The sequence below is a fragment of the Diadema antillarum genome, unplaced genomic scaffold, assembly GCF_040938485.1.
Source record: "Diadema antillarum isolate AM-2024a unplaced genomic scaffold, OU_Dant_1.0 seq00001187_RagTag, whole genome shotgun sequence".
NCBI classification, from domain to species: Eukaryota; Metazoa; Echinodermata; class Echinoidea; order Diadematoida; family Diadematidae; genus Diadema; species Diadema antillarum.
Genome location: NW_027271986.1, coordinates 545,385 through 568,488, shown reverse-complemented (window position 1 = coordinate 568,488; position 23,104 = coordinate 545,385). Strand labels below are relative to the sequence as shown.

The 23,104-nt window shown below is 40.3% G+C and overlaps 1 protein-coding gene across 1 annotated transcript in view; it reads left to right on the top strand.

Annotated features, from left to right (window-relative positions):
* The first annotated feature begins 1,036 nt into the window (after positions 1–1,036).
* LOC139744536 (uncharacterized) overlaps positions 1,037–23,104 on the top strand; it is a 149,068-nt gene continuing 127,000 nt past the window's right edge. Inside the window, exon 1 of the mRNA XM_071654966.1 lies at positions 1,037–1,623. Within this exon, the coding sequence (XP_071511067.1) occupies positions 1,565–1,623 (59 nt within the window). The 5' untranslated portion in view covers positions 1,037–1,564. The remainder of the gene's footprint in view (positions 1,624–23,104) is intronic.

Below are 23,104 nucleotides of genomic sequence, written 5' to 3'. Positions count from 1 at the left end.
GAAATCGCTGTATTCATAAATCATGCTTCGCTGTCTTTGAAATATGAATGAAATTAGTCATCACTTTCTTGAACTTATCCGATTTTAATGACAGGAACTGAAATTGAAAAAGATTATGATGAACGACAATGAAAGAAAACGACCTCTTGATGTAAGATGAAAGATCTAGATGAGCATATCTAGGATAATGTTGCTTAAGAAATAAGAAGTAATAGGCCATCTTAAAAGTTACAGAATCATCAGTTTCTAGTCAACATGAAACAAAAAAGTTATCAAGGTTGTGTTAGGAATATCTTATGTTTTCATTGGTCCACTGGCTCTTTTTCCTACCTTCATGAATCTTTAATTTCCTAACGCAGAGTTCAATCAACCAAAAATACGCTTTACAGTCAGTTTATATGAAAGTACATGGAGGCTAGCTTATTTTTGTCTTCTTAATCATAATTCCTTGATTTACATTTCAAAAGAATTCAAGAAGTCGTCTTAATACCAAGGTTCGCTTTGCTAATGATCTTGGGGTATTGTATGTGTGGATGCGTAAGGGTTTGCAGATGTCCATTCGTTTAATTTTGTATATTTCATTGTCAGTAATTATTCCAACCCAATGTCATGACTATTATGAACCGAGTCTGCTAGGTTACAGCTGCTATATGTATAATCAACGCAAATTGTCTTACCACTGACAGGTAGTGTGAAACCACCATCCTTGACGTCATCAATAATATTGAAGACTACAAAATGTTTGTTCAACTGTAATAAAAGAAGCGGCGTCAATGGTAATTCCGGTTGGTCGTACAATAACAAACATTGACTCTATTCTAGTGTTTCACACAACGCAATCCACTTCAGGCACAAACAAATCACCCGTTTTTAGAGTGGACGAGTCCGAGAGAACTTATTTCGCGCTTGCGCACTAGCCACGGAGTCACGCTTCGCCACCAATGACAGACGATCAGAGCTCGCACATATCGTACCGTGCACGAAGTGCGAAGAAAAAAAGCCTTCTTTCTTTCTTACTTGTCTCTCTCCCTCTCTATCTCACCCAGGTTTTAAGGTCATCTAACGTTGCGTCTTTCTTAGAGCTGACGATTAGAGGTTGGACCACAAGCGAATAAGCACAGAAATAAATTTCTGTATCTGTAGGACCTCCGTTGATGGACGGCCGTCAAATTTAACGTAACCTAGCTCCCGAGACAGTAGGCGTGTGAAGAAAGGTAGAAAGCCAGGGACTCCTGCGTTTGGTGCGTTGTCACATTTTGCCGGGCTGCAAGGACGGACGTGCTATCTCCAACGCTTCGCGGCTGCCGACGTTGACGCTTCCCTAAATCTGATGCCATTACCCGCGCTCGTCCACCTTCGTTTGCAACTGTCCTACTTCAGCTGAAACTCTTTCTGTCTTCTCCTTGTATATCGCTGTCGAGGAAAGCTACAATTCTAGAAATTAGCAGGGTCAGAAACAGGAGCGTTCGGATTCCATCCCCTCCTCTTTGAGCTGCAATCTATTCATTCTTACGGATAATAGCTGAAAAAAAATTCCTGGATTGCTTGCCGATCAGAAGTCATCATGCAGATCATTCTGTTTCTTTCCGTTTTGCTTGCAGTCGTCTCAGGAGTCATGAGCAAGTAAGACTTTGAAAACCTGTCATTTGAACTTTGTAACATCTCTGTATCAATGTGTAAAGAAACTTTGTGTGTGTCTGTGTGTTTGTGTGTGTGTGTGTGGGGGGGGGGGGGAGGGTGGTTCTCTAGACGTTATGAAGGAATGACATTTTTGTCGACTTGACAATAGTCAGGACATGCGATATATATAACACAAGGAGATGACAATATTTTCCATCGTCATTTTTCTAAATAAATGAATATGCCTAGCCATCAAAATGTAACCAACTGAGCGAGGAAATTTGCTAGTGCTGATTGGAAACACCAACATAATGAACACTTTTACCTCCGTTTCGATTAAACGCAGTTAGATGCCATGCATGATTTCGTTGAAGACATGAAATGCCGACGTGAACTCTAACTTTCAGCGCTCCCTCTCTCTCCGTTTTTCCATAATTATATCTACATATACATCATACATGGAAAACTGCGCGTCTCTTTTCTTACAATTGCATTTGTTTCCTCCGCAGTCGTTGAGCACATAGCATATTTGCACAGCTTTGTAATGAAGGCAGTATCATCCATTATCCTCCCCAGTAAGACGGGGTGGTACAGACAGTAGATTTTTTTTTTTCATTCTCATTTTTTGATCGTAGGCGATTGGTGTGTAATTTGCCTCAAGCCTCGTACCATCCCTCGCAATGACATTCTAATCTATGTTTGTTAGTGTGCAAAAGAAACTAGAAATTGTTCAAAATAAAACATCAAACAGGAAAGCGATGTCAAAAATTCGATAAAAAAGAGAAGTAACATATCACAGAGAGCAGCAGAGGTAGGATCATCCTATAGTTCAAAAAGGCACTTGGTTATGAGGTCACTGTATGTAGAAAGTACTGTTAGGGCTGTACTGTGTAGGTAGGCTCAAGTATAGATCCAAAAACTTAAAACACGTAAAAAGAAAACAAGAGAAAACAAGAGCTCTGCTTTTGTTTTGATTTCATATACAAATATCAGCCTGGTGACTTAACTAGACACAATCTTTTGCTTGTGTGTCGAATCAAGAAATACATTGTATACTGTATTTATAGTCACTATCCAAAACAGACTTGACTACTCAACGTCTCTTTTTTTCTGATTTACTTGCATTTTTCAATAATCTGTTCCTATGTCACTGCTTTATTACGTATTCAAAGCGTCTGACCACAGTGAACTTTTCGTCATTGATTGAATGGCGCGCACACCAAAGAATGTAAAATACTGCTCTTATATGTCTCGTGAATGAGCAATCGTCATTTTGTGGCCAGCAAAAACCCCCCCAAATACCCAAACAGACAAACAAAAACGAACTCCAACGAGACGTTCTGACACGAGATGTGGAGTCATGTCATATCATGTATAAACACATCTCACCATCTCTCGCTTTTAAAAAAAAGATCGGCCTCCTACTCCCACGAGGGATGTAGCTAATCGAAACGAGATATTACTCTATCCCCTTTTCCGACTTTTGTCGATCATTTCCGGAGATGATTTTTTTTTTTTTTGCGAAATAGGGGCCGTGTTAGAGGTCAGGGAAGGACGGAATGGGGATAGTTGATACCTAGGCTAGATGGAGCGTGAAAAAACGGAGGAAAGGTGTGGGGAAAGGGAGAACAAGAGGGGGGGGGGGAATGTAGTGATGATACTGATGATGATGATGATGGTGATGATGATGATGATGATGATGATGATGATGACGATGACGATGGTAGTGTGGAGGTATGACGTACGGTGGTATCAGCTGATGATGGTATCCAGCCGGTTTTCAGACATCACTTGTTGGCTCTGCGTCTAGACGATAAACTGTCCTTTGTCTACATCAAGGAGGCATCAACTACTTAGCTACATCAACGGATGAATGATAATATACGGACCCTCTTCCCCCATCCCCCCCCCCAAAAAAAAAAGGAGGGAGGCAGTGTCAGTGTGGGGAGATTAGATACCAAGTTCTGATTCATTCAATTTTTTGTCTTTTTGGTTGAATATTTTGTCATTTATGTTGTCAGTCTCGCGTCAGCAGCGTGTGTAAAATGCGTCAGAGTTACAGTGTGTAAGTGCGTTGGCATACGTTTCGACGACAGGTAATCTTGTTGTAAAGGGGAAAGTGGTGAAAAACAACAACAACAACGACTACTTCTAAAATGCTTTACAAAAAAGGACCTGGTAATCTCACTTTCTATGACCTCACAATCTCTCATGGACTTGACTGACTTGTTTAATGTGACAAGGATAATGATAGAAATGGATTTTTCTCTAAGAGGACGACGCTGTACAAGAACAAAGAAAAAAAAAACACAGCCATTTGACATAGCGTGCCAAGCCGTACGGAAGTCGCCGGATTGTCCTGTGTACATTTGCTTTCTACGCAGTCTAGTAGGACAATGTTGCTCGCTAAAGGAACATACGTAGTTTCCATGTGCACGTTTATGACATGTAATATTTCCACAGTCATATTTGTCTGTCTGTTTCTCTCCGACTGGGATGGTGGGGGTGGATTTCTTGTCATCTCTCAAAGCCCCAGATTTCCATGCGAGAAGCCGCGCCCTGTCCGCTCGGGTCAACGTCAGGTTCCCGCTCAGCATGCCTCATCAGTCGTTCCCCCACTCGGGCCTTAAAGGGGCGAGTTAGCTTAACTCTGTCACAAATATTAGGCTGGTATACCTTCAAAAGTCAATGGCACTTTCTTGTATCGTGTTAGATAATTCCAAGACTGATGACCGTATATAGTCAGCGTCTTGTTTGCATGAGTGCAAAGACGCTAAGTACGGCAGAAAATTTGCATGTAGATCCTAAAAAGCGACAAATTAACTCGAACTCTTGTGTGTGCGCAAAACCAACAAAATTTTGACATCATAGTACTGATAGGGTTAAAAAAGATACATCTTTTCTCAGCATTTAAAGCACCTCACCTGTCACATGCGGTAAAAAAGAAAACAAAATAAAATCACCACTGTCGAATTTCGACTCGAACTGCATCCGATTTGATCCGCGAGAAATGCAAACTTCCTCCTCTGATCAATATAACTATATAGGGACATGATTAAGTACGTTGATTTAATGTTAACTGTTTGTTGTATTGCTAATAAAATCAAGCTCGCCAAAACCACAATTGCCAGTGTGCTTTATGGATGATTATTTAATGGAGTTCATTATTCACGATTAGCTTTACAAAGAGACACGGATATTTTCCCTAGTGAATATTTAAGTTATAATGGTATTATGCACTTCACTGTTCACGGAGGATTGATCTTTAAAACGATAAATTGGATGGAATGTGTTTCTTTGAAATATTTTCGATACTTTCATGTGACTGAACTCTGACAAAATCTGTACAATTATCTGATGCAGAAACAAATGCTCTAGTGCTCATGTTTCTTGAGTTTTCACCGCACTTGGCACCCAATGTAGGTAATTCACGGAAGCTGGATATACCTTCATTATTACCACAAGAGCTTGCATCGCATCTGCTACTCAGGCAGAGCGCTCAAACAATGGGTGTTTGTAATGAACCTGTTTCCCTCGCTTTATGAGTCAAAGCGAAAATTAGCCCACTTCCAGGGAAGCAGCCAGTTGCTCCACAGTTACCCACAACCAGGGGAAAAAAACTTGGTTCATTTGATAGACGAGAGCAGCGAAATGACAAACTGTCAATATTCCATTATTAACGTCTGGATACCCAACCCCATTTCAGTCCCAATGATTAATAGGGAAACGAAGCAAATCCAATGAATCAGACATTATATCTCTGTGGCATACTGCGGGAATGTGTTTGCGATATGCCGTCATTGCTGTGCGAATCTATTACCAAGAACAAAGCATAGAGCCAGTTGTAGCTCCATGATCAAAGTCACGAAAGCGATGATTGTACCATTGAAGCGAGTAATCTGACACACGGATATGATTGAAAGGTAACAGTTTGTCTTTTTTCGCAGAGTCGTTCAACAAAACAGTTGTCAAATTAAAGTGAATAAAGTGAACCGGTAGAAAAGCACTACGCTACATAAATTGCGGGTGTTAGATATATGCACGTTACAGTGGTGCAGGAATAAAACGCTACAAGGAAAATACTGGTATGAGATGTGGTTCTTGTTTTCTGTGTAGCTGGCTGAGTTGTCTGTAATACGTATATGGAAAATGGAGCAAGCATTTTTTTTTTTTTTTTTTTTTTTGGGGGGGACATGAAAAATTGCTATACAGCAAGACAATTACATGATTATCAGCAAGGGACGTATTGGAACATGATTTCCTGTATAGAGATTTTGTTCCACTTAAAATAAAAAAGAAGGATAAAAAAAAAGAACTCTTTTGCCGATATTGGACCTTACTTTTCAAAACCCGCACCTGACCCATAGCGCCAGTTTGATAGAAGTTTGATAGCACAATCAAAAATTATACTATACAATACTTAAATTTGTAAGGTTATCGGCTTGAACTTCACAGTAAAAGTGGTAAGAAGACGTAAATCGCTTAAATAAAATAGCGACATGGTTTACGAGTAATCGATCTTCATGGTGAAAATACGATCACTGTGACAAACGAGTCTTTCTTTCGCACCATATCTGGGATCGAGGTAAACGTTGTATGATGTAGGAGAGGAGACGCTTGGAAACGGATCACGTTCTTAAAGGCTTGTCGTATCAGGCATCGGCCATCTTTCCGCTCTTGTTTCCAATGTTGAGTGCTAAGAAAGGTCCCGTCTTGAAACATTTCCCACCACAGAAGCTTGCTCCACCGTCCGTTCATGTCACCATGGATTTGAGATTCACCGTGAGAAATGAACAGAGGAAAGAGCTTTGTAAGTGACTGATGACGGTAGACTAATTTGGGTGTCAGCCACGGGCATTTCACTCATGAAGGATGTGACTCGATGCAGCGAATTAACGCAGGCAAACCGGTCCCTACCTTGACATATCAGACGAAGATACCGATTCCGATGTGACAAAAACATATCTATCGTGCCGTGGAGGAAAAGAAAACACTTCTAAAAAGGTCTTTGGTTTGATGAATTCTTGAGCATAACCGGCAGGGTGAGAGGAAAGTAGATGGGCGTCTTTTCGTTTTGTTTTAAATGCATACAACAGATCGAACCAACTTGATACACCAGTAGATCTTACATTAAGTAGTACCAAACTGACACCCTCGATCTTCGTCTGAGCGGGAATCCTAAAGGAATGTTTTTGACGTTGCATCGAAAGGACTGACTAAATTATGTATGAAAGCAATGGTAAGATAATAATAAAAAAAATCTACTTGGGATATGTGCGAAATGTGTTATCGATTTGAAGGTAGCAAGAGACAAAACTAATACCAACAGAAGACAATGTACAAGGGAACATGTCAATGAAATCATGCCACTTGTATCCAAGACCAGACAGAAATGTAATATGACATCCGGATAAAAGGCATAAGAATAATGACAAGGGGAAATGACATGTCATGTCAGAAAGCTCATGTTTACATTATTATACATCGAATGTAGAAACCGGAAAGGCAAGGAGGCTCTGCTTTGACACGCATGTTTTACACTGTGGCTTGTTGGAGTCTATAGCGATTAGACAAACCTGAAGCGGTTACCAAGGTTACCATGAAGATGAGGGGGTGGAAGTCATCACACTGACGTCGGAGAACAAAATATAGATAGGTCAAAAGATTTGAATTTGTAGGAAGATAAAAGATATGTTTGAGAGATGAGCGTGTGATAACACAAGCAAGGACAGCAAAGATAGATCATTAGGGACCAGTATAGCTTTAAAAAAAAACTTCCAGTCAATTTTTTCCTTTTAAAAGCCTTTCTTCACTGACTTTCCCTGTGTGCTTATAGCTGTTAAATATGTGTAAGTGTATGTGTATTACGCTAAAAAGGACCTCGGGACAACTTAATGAAAGTGCAAAGCTTTGGGTACTCCACCCCGAGCATTTAGCCCCAGCCTCCGTCCATCACTTAGCGAGTAGAGCAGGAAGTCAACGCGTCCTACAAAACGTTCTTGACATTCTCTCACCGGGCGGCAAGATAGAAGCTCGAAAGCGAGATGACCCAGCCAATAGGGGACGGTATATAAACACACTTTTTGTACCCATCGCATGGTAGGCGATTGAAATGAAAATGGGCAAGTGAAGTCTTGTAAACACTCGGGGCATATTTCTGTCACGTAGACTTCATATAAACAGTGAAATCCCTCATAAGTAGCTATGATGACCTTGTCAATCAAGCTCAGTACCACTGTCAAAATAATGACCAGGTCCGACTCTCAGTACCGACTCCAGAAGAGATGTGGGAATCTTTTGTCTATTTACGGTTTTACTATACATCCATTTTGCAAGGTGATGTATGATGCTGGAGTCTGGAGTATGATTTTAGGTAGGCATACTTTGTTGTTGTTGTTTACAGGCGCGATGTTATTGTTTCCTTTATATTTGCGAGGACATTCATTTTAACTTCGTAAATAAGAAGCTCCTAACTAAAGAGTCTATTGAATTTGATGCTTTGTTGGGTTTTAAGATGAAAGTAAGCAGATGGGTGAGGGGCACTGTTTTTCATCAATGCGTATATAGCCACGAGTGGTATAGTGTATGACGTGGGCGTAGAAGATCAAAAAATTGATAGTTTTACAGTATGTTGCTATCGGCTGCACTTTAACTCGTCAGCCACTGTATCACCCTTAATAAATCATCACCATAGCTGTTATACGTCATATTTCTAATGAACATCATCATCCTATCCCAGGCCGTCAAACTTACTTCAATCCGTACACCACTCACTCTCCTCCGTTGCCTAGGATACGCATCAAAAGTCAATTTCACGATATGACATCAATGATCGTGTTTACTCATAATAACGTCCTTGGTTATACTATATCATAGCCGTACACGATATCATCATCATCATCGTCATTATTTTCAATCTGGACATCAATAAAGTCCCTTGTTATAATACATCATAGCCATATATGTTATCATCATTTTCAATCTGGGCCTCAACAATATTAAAGTCCCCACATTATTACTGTTGAGCAGTGAGATATCAACAAAGTCTTGGACCATACGACTCAATCATGTCTATTGTGATCAAATTGTTTTTTCCTGGAACTTCAATAAGCCATATCACATAGTCTCAAGGTCTGCATGATGCGAGGGTATAATTGTGTGCATATTTGTCTTTAAATCTAATTTATTTTTGAGCATGCAGTGTTGAAGGGAAAGCTTGGAGGTCGATGTAAATGAAACTTCTCCAAACTTAAAACTCACCCTATGGCGGGGCAAGAATAGAGCAACAGGCATGAGAGTCATAAAAGGTAAAACATATGATATGCGTCAACTGAGGTTGAACCACAAAGGCGTTACCACGATCCAATTTATCAATCTCTATTTCTCAACCTTGCAGCGGACCCCACAAGAACCGTGCGATGACCTCTGGTTTACTCACTGTTATCGTCAACTCATCTTACTTTGAGGCTGAGAGTATGAAATAATTTATTATAATATTTCAATATCTCTGCAGGCATAACTTCTTTCGAGTGCGTAATTTCTCCTTCCATTTTAAAGACTTCATCCAAGCTCGTGATTCTTCTACTTCTAAGAAATAACTTTGTTTGCTGCTGTGATTCTTTGCTTAGACATATAATATTACTTTCATTTTTATCTATCCACGAATGATAGTGTCAGATAACTCAAGCACTGTGAAACCAAGGCTATCATAACCATCTTCTCGATAAGATGTAATGATTACTGCATTACTGTAATAACTTCTCTCTCTCTCCACGAGATGAATCGGTGACAGCGAATGCTAGAGAAGATGATGGGTTCGTACTTGACGTATAAACAACCACATATCTGTCTGAATCTACTCTATAAAGTCCAATTCCACTCCTTCTATTTCCCATCATCAAATATATTGTTTATCCTATGCCATTGTTAAATGACGTCATGTATGTTAAATGTCATCTTTATGACTGTTGTTACGATATGATAATGGACAAAACTAGCTCATTGCACACATAGCACAAAAATATTGCGATCATCCGGTATTGAAATTGAAGTCACCAATGACACCGATCTACTCTAGATTTTTATGCTGATAAGAAGTTAGTGATTGTTTGGCCACAATTGCTATCAGAGATACATTCCGGATCGATAAAAAGGATGCCATTCTGAAGCCTGTTGCGCACTATTCAATGAATTAGCCAATGTTTTCAACCACTAGTAGTTTGGGAAAAGTTTTCTCGAAGTGTTGTGAAGTTCCTTTTCGTCGTTGACTTCATGAATAGAAAAGTGGTGGGGATAAGTTACTAGTAATAGTTTTCTACCAGCTTCAAGTAGGACAGAGCAAATACGATTTTGCCGAACAAATTTACAATTTCATTTCCTCTGAATCGACGTAGTCCCACGCCATTTAATCTTATGTTTGTGTGGATCAATGAAGGATAATAACTTATAACCTCCGCCAAGTATGGTAACACTTGAGTCTCTCGGGGTTGTTGAAGGTACCTGCTACATGCTCGTCCTAGACCGCAATCTTGCTGTGTTTGCTCAGAGTCAGGCGAGGTTCACTCGACGATCTTAGCAAGGTGTCTCCCCCATCGCTAATCCGTGACTCATGTCATCTAGAGATCAACATCTTAGCCGTTCTGGTCTGACATACAGACATTCATTTCCCAAATAATCCACATTATAATGCAGAAATGAAACCTCACTCTTAAAGATGCACCCGGGAGATGCACCTAGTTAGTTTACTAACGGATGCAGCCACCAGTTCGTGAATAAGAGGTTAGAACGCCATTTCGTCTTGGACCGGATGTTTTCTGCTCATACGGATTCGTCCTGTTCTCAAGGGTATACAGACGTCTGGAAGCAATACTACACTGGTCCACCTGGGAGATTCGTTCTGTCTTCAGGTGGTAAAATCAATACCTTGTAGATGATTCTTGACACGTCAGACTAGATTCTTGGTGGATAAAACGTCTGATGCACCTATGTCTTGAATTCCAACCTCAAGCCATTACTCCGAGCTCAAGTTCACATCCAAAATACGTTCCTGTCGCAACAAGATCGAAAAAGTCTCCACCTTCAGGATATATTGCAATGTACAATCTTCCTCGATTAACTCATGTCTTGCGAAGAATGCATCAAAAACGTGAACAAGTAGATACATTTCTAGGCAGGACAAATGCAGGCAATTGTTCTATATGCGTGAATAGTGATGGAAGTTGTAAGCAAGGTGAATGCAACAGAAGAGCACGCTTTCAGATCACGCAACCAGCCACGCAATCTTTATTGATGATGGCTGAATACGAAGAAAAAAGCTCTGTATAGAGTTGCGGAGGACACAAATTAATTCTCAAAGAAATCGTCTTTTCGCAGCTCAAAATTAATAGTAAGAATCAGGTGAAAGGCACTCGCTCTCGAATACTCATGAAAGGCAAAGTGTTGGATGGAGTGTCAGGGAGAAAGGCAATAATGAGCTAAAAGGCTGAAGGGTTCTCCTCCTTGCTATAGGCTCTTATTTATCGTTATTATAAATTGAGTATGAAGCAGCTAAAATCTCCTCCAGAAGTGAAAAACGCTTCATGTGACATCGCCAGTCGAAGGAGTCTATTAAGTCATAAAAGTATGTTCATCCCCCACTCTTATCTGTGCACGCCATAATGGGTGGCAACCTGTAACCCACTTCGTCTGCAAAGCAGAAGTCCAGAAATAATCAAGGGACATATGGAGAGCACCTGGAATAATTTTGTGTTTCCTTCGCCACTTTGCCAACAAAACAGTGGAGCAAAATGTCGGCATAAACCTCTGCCCACGACACCCTTTATCTGTTGTTTCCGTATGGCAAATTTTAGCAGACGCGTCTGATTAGGAACTTAGAAGTACAACAACCAACAGTATAGTTCAAGGCTCCCAAACAACGTTCCTGCTGGCAAGATGAACTTTATATTAGTAAAACGCCCTTTGTCAACTTGTAGAAACGTAACGTGTACCACGGAGTCTTCACTCGACTTTGAAACGTGAAATTTGACTTTTGAAGTCGCCAATCTGACCTTGTCAAATGAATATATTGAGAGCGCTGTTCAAAATATTTCTTTAGCTCCAATCCAAGAATCTTTTACATATCATCTTAAAAGTAAACCAGGTAATAAATATCTTATGTTCGACACAGCTTTCCTTTTCGAGTTATATCGCAGGGATTTGATTTCAACCAGAGAGATTTTCATTTTAAATGTTTGTGCGAAAAGGGGTTCCTTCCTTCTCCACATGATATTTACGATCAAGTTCTTTCCGCTCTGAAGCTTCACTGGAACTTCGATTCACATTTTGTTACATATCTATTACAGAGTTGTAGAAAGTGGGCCTACAGCGTTTCGCGTTGAGAAAGTGCAAACATGCCCTACAGAGGCAGGGCACACAGAAGCAGTAGATTTGTTTGATCCATTATTATGTGTATACAGGAGCTCCAGGAAGTGCCATATCAAACCATGAAAACTTTGTGTCTGGCATGCAGTAATCGCCGTCGTGTCGAAGGAAGAAGGAATTCCCGGTCGCCGGCGCTTCGAGGATAAGGATGCCTGCTACTGAACTTGAGCTCGCTGCACGGGTTCTTCCGGAACCCCAGAAACCACATTTGGCGTCTGACCTGTCTCTAATCCCATGTATGCCTTTCCGGATTAGCCTCCTCGAAAATGGGATCGATACCCGGATCGGTGACCCCAGAGACTTGTCTACAACCACTGAGAGCGGACTAACATATTACAGCTCGGTCCTTTGGCTCGACCTTTGTCTCTCGCCGTTCGGGCCCGTCAAGCTCGAGCTCGAATTGTTTTCAATCATTTTCGGGATTTATGTTAGAAGGTTAGAAGTTCAAATCAATGCCTTTTAAAGGTGTTTTTTTTTAACTACTGGGATTTTCACATTATGAAGTAATTATAATTTATGTGTTTTAGATTTGAGTGGAGGCAGAATGTCTGAACAAACCCAGACCGGAACCAGACAACCGTATAGATTTCCTTGAGATTTTTTGTTCCATTGTCAATTGGAAATTGTTATTTTAGATTTGGGGAACTGTGCTATACTAATCCATGGTTTGTTTATGAAGTGGCATAAATTAGATTACCGAGCCATATCTCGCTGAAAATATGTGCAGGTGAAATGCAGAGTTGATATCCTTTTCGCACCTCTTTCTACTGTTGTGGCATTGCCACTGACTTATATTTCCATTTTCTCTAGTGGACTGTCTTCCTTTCTCGCAGTTAAATTGATGGAAATTATCTGGAAATCGTTTTTGTCATTTGTTTGACCAGGGCGGTGCATGGAATACCCCTTTCACTTCCCTGGTTTGATCCTCTTGAAAAAGGGAGAAAACCAATCGATTATAGCACGACGTTTGGGTATACGGTTGCAATTGCAACAATGTTATGTATAGTTTACGCATCGTCCTCGAGAACGATAGATTAATTTCATTTTCAATTTATTTTGTTTTGCAGATAATTGTCGGGTCAAAACATTGCTCACTCGCTCTCCCTTCCCCCTCCCCCTTCTCTCTCTATCACAATTGCTCTCATAAAATGTTCACCAGTCCGACGAGTAGAGTTGATTATCGTTGGTCAAGACTAGAATGGTCACCCGTGGCACAGGATCAGACGATGTGCTAATTCAAGATTTCCTCACACCCGGAGGCCTGGGGAGCTCCTGCTTTCAATGCTTTTATGTCATTATGGTGACCATTGATCTTAGGAACTAATCCGACGATGACAGTTGCTTTTAAATAAGGAGTAAAGCAGAGTTTAGATCCTTCCCATGCATTCATAATCATTTTATCCAGTGGGTCATCCTACAATCTTTACACCACTGATGTACCATAGACTCTTCTGAAATTAGTCACGCGAGTGCTTTTTACCTTATCTAAACCGTGCAAAAAAAATTGTCCGATATATAATCAGTCTTTCATTTGTATTCATCTGTTTTGGATGATGCTTATGCATAGTTACTTACATCTTAAGCAAAGTTATGATGAACATGCATTTGACACACTTCAGTTTCTTCGAGGACAGAGAGTTTCTCTTCATACTTGCTTTGTTACAATTCACATAGAAACCAGATGAATGGCGCCAAACGTATACAAAGACTGCATCCATGCACCAGTCTGTCTGCAACATGATGCTTGTTGTCAAGCAGACTTTCGAATACTTTGACTGTTTGGCTGTAACCCTTTTGGTCACTGCTGTGTTTTCCTGACACCCCTCACCTTAAGTCACATGAAACCTTTTAAGGGTGTACAAAAGCTGTGCATGATATAGGTACTCCAAGAGGCGGCCACCGTATTTAGTCTTACGTCCATCTCTGTACGGCAAGGTCATGTCAAGACCATGGCAATGGTCCTACTCCCCCTTATGCAGCCTGGCTAACTTTTTGACCAACCAACAACTTAGATAGCTGTATATGTCACTTTTTTTGTTCTGCTGAACACAACCTTGTGATAGTTTTAATGCAATATTAAGTGTATATTTAAGTAGGTTCTGTATGTAAATCATGTCCTCTTTCGGTAACAAATGATAGCTTAGTCACAATTATGGTTTGCATTTTAGTATAGTTTAATTTTTTCTTTTATTTCTTAATCATATAGGCATACCCCGCTTCCCTTATTTAGTACCATTAAATCAGCTGGTCTGAACTTCTATTCGTTCTCCGTTTCTCTTTCACAAACACTGATTATCTGGGGCTTACAGCCAAACAAGCTTGCTTTCATTTAGGTCCCATCATACTTCTCTTTGTACAATTATCATTACTAGATATTTTTACTTCTACCATTACAAGCTTGATTGCTAGCTCCTTTCCGATGAATCAAAAGTCATAAAGAATTTTTTCCAAAGTTCATTGAGATTCATTGTGTAACACGGATATTTTTGCAGACCGGATCATTATCTGGATATACAAAAGGCAGTGATGATTCTCATGCGTAAACTGCACCATCTCAATTTATTTTTCCTAGAAAGAATTATTACTTTTGCTTAAATGTATTATTTCCATAGACATCAAAAATTACCCGCGATTTTCCTAGATTTCAGTCCTGAGTTTCTTCGATCTGGAGGTCAAACGGGTCAATAATTGTGAGCAACTCTTCGAAATTGGCCATAAATGCAACCTATTCTTCCTACCACGTCTGACCCTTTTTTCTCCGCACGTCAATTTAGGACTCCTTCTGGTGATTCGAGCTTTGCCGCTAAATTGTGATAACCTCAGAAGCATGTCTGCTCATCCCTCGCACCCCTTAAAATAGTGCTCCGTTTGGTGACTGCGAAGCTGGTATTGCTCGCTCCCCTGTACGTGGTGTGATAGAGTTCTGGCTATAATACCTCATTGAAAGGACTGAAACGCGTTTGTGCTTGGAATGACGCCACATCCAGGAGAGGGTGAGACAGACGTATGAGGTACAAACGAAAGGGGAATAAGTGAATGAAGGCCGTTTAGTAATCTACTTATATAACGGTTAAAGCGGCGTATGCGTGTCACATGGATTTTAAAGATGACTGAAGTGAAATATTGAGCGTAGTTCATAACTTGTACAGACGATTGAGCAACTAGTGCTCGAAGCTACTTAAAATGCCGTGAGAACGTATTTTGCCCCTTCCTTTTGCTGATATGGATAGATTGAAAGAAATAAAAACAATCAAGTGTTGCATTGTTAGGTCTCTTTTTGTCGTGGCTTGTTTGAGAAAGATCGGTGAATCGATTTCTTGTCCGTCTTGAGATGAGATAAAGAGGTCATCGGTTTGGTCACGTGGTAGATCTCAATAAAAATGTCTGCTGCCCTCACTCTCCCCCAACTGATCAAAAGTTAGAGAAAAGGCGGAGGCGGAAGGGAGGACGGATTCGGCATTCCTAAACACAACCCTCCCTCATTCCGGGCAAGAATTTATACAATAAAGAACTGTCACCAGTTCACTCGCCTTTAGACTTCCTACAGCACTGAGCATTGCTGAGTGACAGCAAACCTCCGAAATGTCTACAAAACATTGAACAATGTTTGTTACATACTAGTAACTAGGTCTGCCGTGAGACAAAACGCAGGAAACAGATGGGCATTCGAATAATTAAAATTTGTAGTTTCCGTCATCCATGCAAAATCATCCCAGTGTCTCCTTTAAGCCTACGATTTGAAGTATGGTGAGCACATGGCTCATATAGTTAGTAAGACTTGTGAGCTGGGCCAAAACAGGAAGGACTGCAGGAGATGTCTAATTAGCCAGCAAAGAAGAAAATAGACTGGAAAGGAACGAGAGGATCAGCGATAGAAAAAAAAAGAGGAAGGAAAGAAATGCTGGAAACAAACAGAACGTGAGTAAACAGGGTTTGCAGGGATGTAGATTTACAGTCAGCACGTCAGGTGTGTACGAGGCAGTATCAAAAGCGCGCGTGCAAGGCGTGATTACCAACAGGCTCTCAAGCACGACAATCTCTTATCGAGACAATACAGTCAACAGCTCATAGAAGTTTGAGTGACAGCTCAAACTTCAGACCATGTAAAAGTCACAAAAATGTAATATCCTCCATGCACTAGGGAATTAAAAAAAAAACGGTACCATGAAAGTCAATGCAACATTTATGATAAAATTGGCTCTTTACACGAACGAAGTCGACTGGGACGGCATGGGTAAGAAGCATTTTCTAATGATCCAAGAACCCTATTGGTTGTAATTCCGCCCGAACATTGACCGCGGTATTGTGACGTCATGCCTAAAGGGCTGGATAGCAAAAACAAAGTTATTTTCATAGCCAGTTTAGCCTTAATTTGTTTCTTTATTCGTCATTGTGTGGCTAGGATGATGGAAAAAACGATTACCTGAGTGTTTTCTCTGTAGGCGTACTTTGTTTATGTCATTAACGAATGTGATCTCAGTGCACTGTTCTCTTCTGAAGTAAATTATTTCCTCATTTATCAAGAGTTGAAACCAACCTTCTTAGCAGGAAATTAACATTACGATATGCTTTCATTGAATGTTAGGCACAAACTATAAACCAAAAGATAACAAAACAAATCAAGTGTGACTCGTTGTGGGAGGGGGTTCCAAGTCTCGACCGTCAGGACTTTGAAATAAAAGATCAGAGAACCTTTAGACAGAGATATCCGGGCTATTTCGGCTTTGAAAAGACCACATCTTACAACCTCACCCAGACACAGTTTCCTGTATGGAGAATCCCGCTTTGACGAAATATCACAACCTTGGTATGGTCGTTCAACTTTGCACTCAGTGCTGGAGTGTGGGGGTTAAGGGAGTTGGTCTTTTTGTTTAGCGTCAAAATGGCGACGATCTGATACAGCTGTGTCATCTGCACACTGCTCCTATTTGCTTGGTCAACTAACGTGAGAGATCTAAATGATTGATAGGGTTCATTGACCATTATGAGTAATGAGAGAAAACTTCCATGTGAATTACGCGATGATAAGATGTCATAGCTTGACTTAAAGCTCGGGTATGCCACGCTGCTTTAACGGATACCCCGTCGACTCTACCCAGGCTCTACTTCTAATCTCTGTCAGAACACAACAGGAAATATGCGACAGTATGGACTGAGATTATTATCATTCACTTAATGCTGTCATTGAAACATTCAGGAAAAAGAGCAAGTTAGAGCACATTTGGATTATGAGAAATTTGCCTTTGTTCAATCAAGTAAATGAAGTATAGAATACATTTTGTAGTCTTTGACGCAGGCGCTTCACAACTGTAATCCATGTTTTTAGTTGAATTTGTAAAAAGTGGTAGAGGAAGCAGAGTAAAAAGACGGAAGCCTTGAGGGTGATAGCTCCTGTCTGTCGTAGGGCGATCTCCCGTCATCTTCCCGCTCCAAAATGGATCTTCCTGCCCCTGCCAGCCAAAATTGGTCGCCATATTGAATTTAAGATGTCAGCGGGGGTGACGATGGCACTTTGATGGAAACTGTCTGCACAAGCAGCAATCCTCACCACATTCCTCCATGTAAACTCGATTTCACTTGTCCCTAATTTTGTTTTCTACCCTGGGTTGGTCCACTTATCGTTTCATCGAACCAGGGTTCCTATAACACGAGAAATTGAACGGTACAGAAGAACGCTTTAACGTGTCCACACTTTGGAGGAACTTGTCTATTTGTCACTCATATACACTTCATCGACAACCTGTACAAATGAATAATGTTTTGCTACACATTTGTGTCTCACATATCCACGCCTTTCCTGTTTGTGATTGTTATGTTTTTGTGCTTTATGTATAAACATCTTCTCTGTAGGCCTATGTCTTATATGCATCTGTAAAAATATGAAGATATTCAGCTAACTTCATTTCGTGAAGAGATTATTTTCTTTGACGGCAACAAATGCGTGGAGCCATTTGATGTAAACATTTTAGAAAAAACTGTGTAACCATGCAAATGACGTGCTACCGGTATGCATCAACCAAATACTTCTGATTGTATGATTTCTTTTTCAAACTTCTGTCTGAAATCGATGGAAGGCAAAAGAGCGGAAAATGGTGACGGTGAGCTGTTAATACCTAGGTTGGTGCAAATGAAAAGCACATGTTTTGTCTCGATATCTCCTCTTGGGGGAACATTCGCAGGAGGAATGGTATTATTGGTTAACACGAACATCCTCGGCGGCAAAGTCAAGCCCTCACGTGCAATCTGTCTCTCCTGATTTCACCTCAGAAGCAAAACATGTTCTCCGCTCGCTGTTTTCGCCACACGGCTCATGCTTGGCAACATACATGCATTTGAAACGAGACAGGCTTGCATGTTAAGCTAGGGTTGATTGCAAAAATCCGGTCACCTGTGAAAAGCGCCACCACTGATCTACACGTAATACCCATACTCGCTGATGCGGCGAAGATGAGACAGTTGTTGAACATCTCCAACCACCATCGTCAACACCTGTTGAACGAGTGAATCGTGTTACTTCGTAAAGGTCGCCTTCTGCCCCGCTTTTGAACTAGATCAAATGCTCCATAACCAAAAATCTACTCGGTAGCACTAATGGGCAATTAGAGCGTTAGACAGGCTGATCTGGCTTATAACCTTTCCCTTGAATTCTCATTTTGGAAAGGGTTTAAGCGTATGTCTATTAGACACAAACTAAGTATGTGAAGCAATGTCAAACTGAGTAAGTCCATGGTCTTTAGGCCCTTGTAGTCTTCAGAAAAAGGCAATATATTTTACTCTTTTTTTTGGTTACTATAGTGATGTCCAAAAAGATTAGTTTATAGGACCTCATTGTTGTCAGCATGGTATTAAAGAGATTTCTTGACTTTCCGTATTGATTTTCCCTTTTCAAGCACGTATGAATTGTCTTCTGGTCATTTGTCATTGAAGTTTAGTGTGGACACAAAGAGAAACATATCAGAATTCAAAACAAGCGTTTGGCACACATTCGCACGGTATATAAGATAGTCTAACGCGATACTTGATGCTGTAGAGTAGCGGTGCGCATGTGTTTTGGCGCCTTAAACAGGATATTATGTAGTCACCAACAGTGGGCTATTTAAAACCTACATTACAAATTACTTTGTAGCATTAACCTGAGCTAACATACACTCATTCAAAGTACATTGTTATATCGGTCGTGCGGCTTAGAGTTTAGATGACAAAGTGACAGTTATGTTTTCCTTGAGCCCTCTCCCCTCCCCCCTCCCCCGACCTCCCCCCCCCCCCCCGACAAAAGAAAAAATATATATCGTAGTTTATGACAAAACCCAGACACAATAGAGTTAAATCTATTTATACTGCACTGTCATTTATTGTAAAATCCTCTTTTTCCGGGTAGAGCTGAGAGGATGCAACCCTCGATATCAGTCGGGTAAACTATGTCATCTGTTTCACTGAGGGGCTCCCCCCCCCCAAACCATTATGACAGAATTGTTGGAAAGTCCCTTGCCAAACCTGCTTGCAATGAAAGATTCACTTAGCCGCTATCTTCACAGCCAAATGGAGAGATGTCCCCGTATGCTCGCAAGCTTTCTCTATACGCATCCTGGAGAATGTTACTCGTAAAGAAAAGGTCATACAGCGGTCACACATAGCCGCTTTATCTGATATCCATTGCGTAATTTCATAATTACAAGGTCTAAAATGTTTTTACGTCCAAATAGCCTGACGAATACCATGGCCTTCGATTTCAAATGACGTAATATTCAGATTTCATAATTTTCAAAGCTTTTGTGTTTGGTTCCACTTTGAAATGAAAGAGTTATAAATGATCAGTTTAATGTGCCGTTTGAGAATAAGATGAATATAAATGACAAAAAAAAGGAAAATATGAAATCACAAATGATTGAAAAGATTCGGTGCATCGAGATTCCCCAATGTTCATATTTGATTTACATATACTGTATATATATATATATATATATATATATATATATATATATATATATATATTTCATTATTATTATTTTTTGAACACTTTATTAAGATTTATTTCTCGTTGCCGGTAATGAAGCAGTGCGTGCTTGTGGGAAAGTGACCACGGGCCCAAGGACATGCTGAAATACACAGCTCGTGCGTTTAGTGGTATCTTAAACAGAATCAATGTTTGTTATACAGTTAGTAACATTTGTCTTGTCAGACGACATGAAACTTGTCTTGTTTTTGTGTGTGAATGTGTGTGTGTGTGTGTGTGTGTGTGTGTGTGTGTGTGTGTGTGTGTGTGTTGTGTGTGTGTGTGTGTGACGTTTCCATCCCTTATTTCATGTCTTATGGCTAATTTCTCTCGCTGTATCAAAGTTTACCAGACTTCTTCCACTGATACTGGAAATGAAAAGGACACTTTTTCAACACCATCCAGCCATCGCCAGATCCTCTCCATCGCGTTACCGTCTCCCGCCAAAATCTCTTTTAATTTAATGAAATTAACTAGTAGCTTCCTCCTGGCTTTCGTTTGCTTTCATCCCCGCCTATCACACGGGGTTACAGGTGCAGCCCCCTTTTCCTGAGCCAGGGGATGAGACGGAATTGAAATAGATTTGGGAGCAATATTAATAGATCTGGAACGTCTGATCACGTATGATAAATGCTTCAGGTCGCAAACCTGCCAGTAGTAATTTTCACGATTCGCCCGCGGGATCACACTGCTTCACATGTTATTAGTCAACCTTCCATGAGCCATTGAGAAAACAGACTCCAAGGCACTGACATACCACAGCATCCATCCAGTCACGAGACATACCATGTTGATGCAAAAATTACTTTCATGGATTTCTTAGGAATACATTCATCATAAATTTGCCATACAAATTATCGAGAATGACCAGATTTAAACAAACCAACCAACAAAATTACAACGATCTATAATTATGATGGAAGTTCTGCAGATCTTGTAGTTTCGTATCTGACAAGAGAACGCAACTTGGTTACGTGAAATGATATCTGCACAGTTGAACCTAAAAGTAAACAAACAAACAAACAAACAAACAAACAAACAAACAAATGAACAAACAAACAAACAAACAAAGAAACAAAAAGGTTCGAAGATAGATGATAATATTTCAGTCTTACGTCCAGCTCCTGCGACTCTGTAAGCCCCGTGGCAGCTAGGTTTGCCTCTCATTTTCTCTCAAACTCCAGGTGTATCTTTGCAATCAGTAGACACGCTCAACTTGCCTGCAATAAAGTAGAGCTTTCAAAAGTGCAACACTTTTTAGAAAGTCATGGAAACAGGTGAAAACAAACAGTACCTTTGTCTGAGAGGCGACCCAGATACCACTCCCGTACCCCCCCGAGACTTTCGGACAGACACCACCCGCTGGGCGGGGCCGTTTGACGAACGACACACCTTAATGGTCAATCGCTGAACTCTCCTCCCATGAAATTGGCTCTGACTGGGGCTGAAGGAGGATCGGGATGGGGAGGAAATATCCTGGGGAGTGGTGGAATGGGGTAAAAAATCACCCCTCGTCTGATGTTTGCTTGAATGATGTCAATATAAAGGCCAATGCTATTGTTATATATAAACACTCTACCTCCCAATTTCAACGATTTCTCCGTCTGTTAGTGGCATTTGAACTTCTATGAAATGTGCGTAGGACCACCTCCTAGTCCTATCTGTTTCTTTGTTTAACCCTCATGTGTGTGTGTGTGTGTGTGTGTGTGTGATTTATAACACCATTTTTATAATTACTATGATATTCTGCGCTAACTTGGCTTTTCGTGTATTTCAGCGTATGATTAAACCCAACTTTACTGAAAGTTCTATCTGTTATGATTCAATGAATCGCGCATTCCTTGGAATGTACAGACCGGAACGTCACGAGGTATTACTCTGTATGTAAAGCGTTAGAGGAAGGAAATCCATGTCTATGGGGCGGGGGCATAATTATGTATATGTCTCATATGCGTGTATGTTTCATATGCGTATATGTTTCATATGCATATATGTTTCATATGTATATGTTTTATATGCATATGTTTCATAAGCATATGTTTTATATGCAAATATTTCATATGCATATGGGTAGTACGTGTATCATACTTTGATCTCTAGGCGTCTTTCATGATAAAAAATATCATTATGTGAATGCTATCATGCTATGCCATAAAATGAATATTTAGTAAAATTTAATCATATTAAGTACTGTACATAACTAACATAATCATTATATTTTTTTTTCAAATTTGCAACGAAAATAACAACTAGAACCAATCATTTTGTAGAATCAATTTGATGGCAGTAGTCCCTACTTCTGCGGCAGTTTTCCGTGTCAGCTTTACAGCATTTTACTTGCCCGAGTATAAAATGTGATTGCCCGAGACTATCCATTAAGTGCCATATTGAGGCCCGCACGTTGTGTCAAACAGCTGAACCATACGTGGAAATAGAAGTCGGTGTATTCTATGAATAGAGAAGACGAACAAAAAAGAAGAAGGTAGGAATTAGAGAAAGACTAATAAGGATTGACAGATAGATAAACAGACAGAAATGTTGTTCAAAGAAGGATTAAATACTTATAACCCCTTAATAAGACTTGAATGAATGAATGAATGAATGCATGCATAAATGAATGAATGAATAAATGAATGAATGAATGAATGAATGAATGAATGAATTAATTAATTAATTAATTAATCTAAAGAAATAAAATGAAATGAAAATGAAATCTCAAGTTCGTTATGATTACCACTTGGTATACATGACTGCTGTCGCATATTGTTCAATGTCTGGGCACCCTTCCCATTCTTTTCCCCCTTTGGTTCTCTAACTCTCTCCCCCTCCTCCCTCTCTCCCCCCCCCCCCCCTCTCTCTCTCTCTCTCTCCTTTTGTATCTCTCTGTGGCTTTCTGTCACCGTGACTAATGCAAGTTGGACCGGAAGTTTCGATTTCCGCCTTGACGATGTGCTCGCGTGCAACATTTCTCAGTTTTGCTCTTTTTTTTTCTCTCTCGCTCTCTCTCTTCCCCGCGACATAGTTCTATGATATCTGTCAAATGATTCAAGTTCAGGCAACAAACCCGCGACT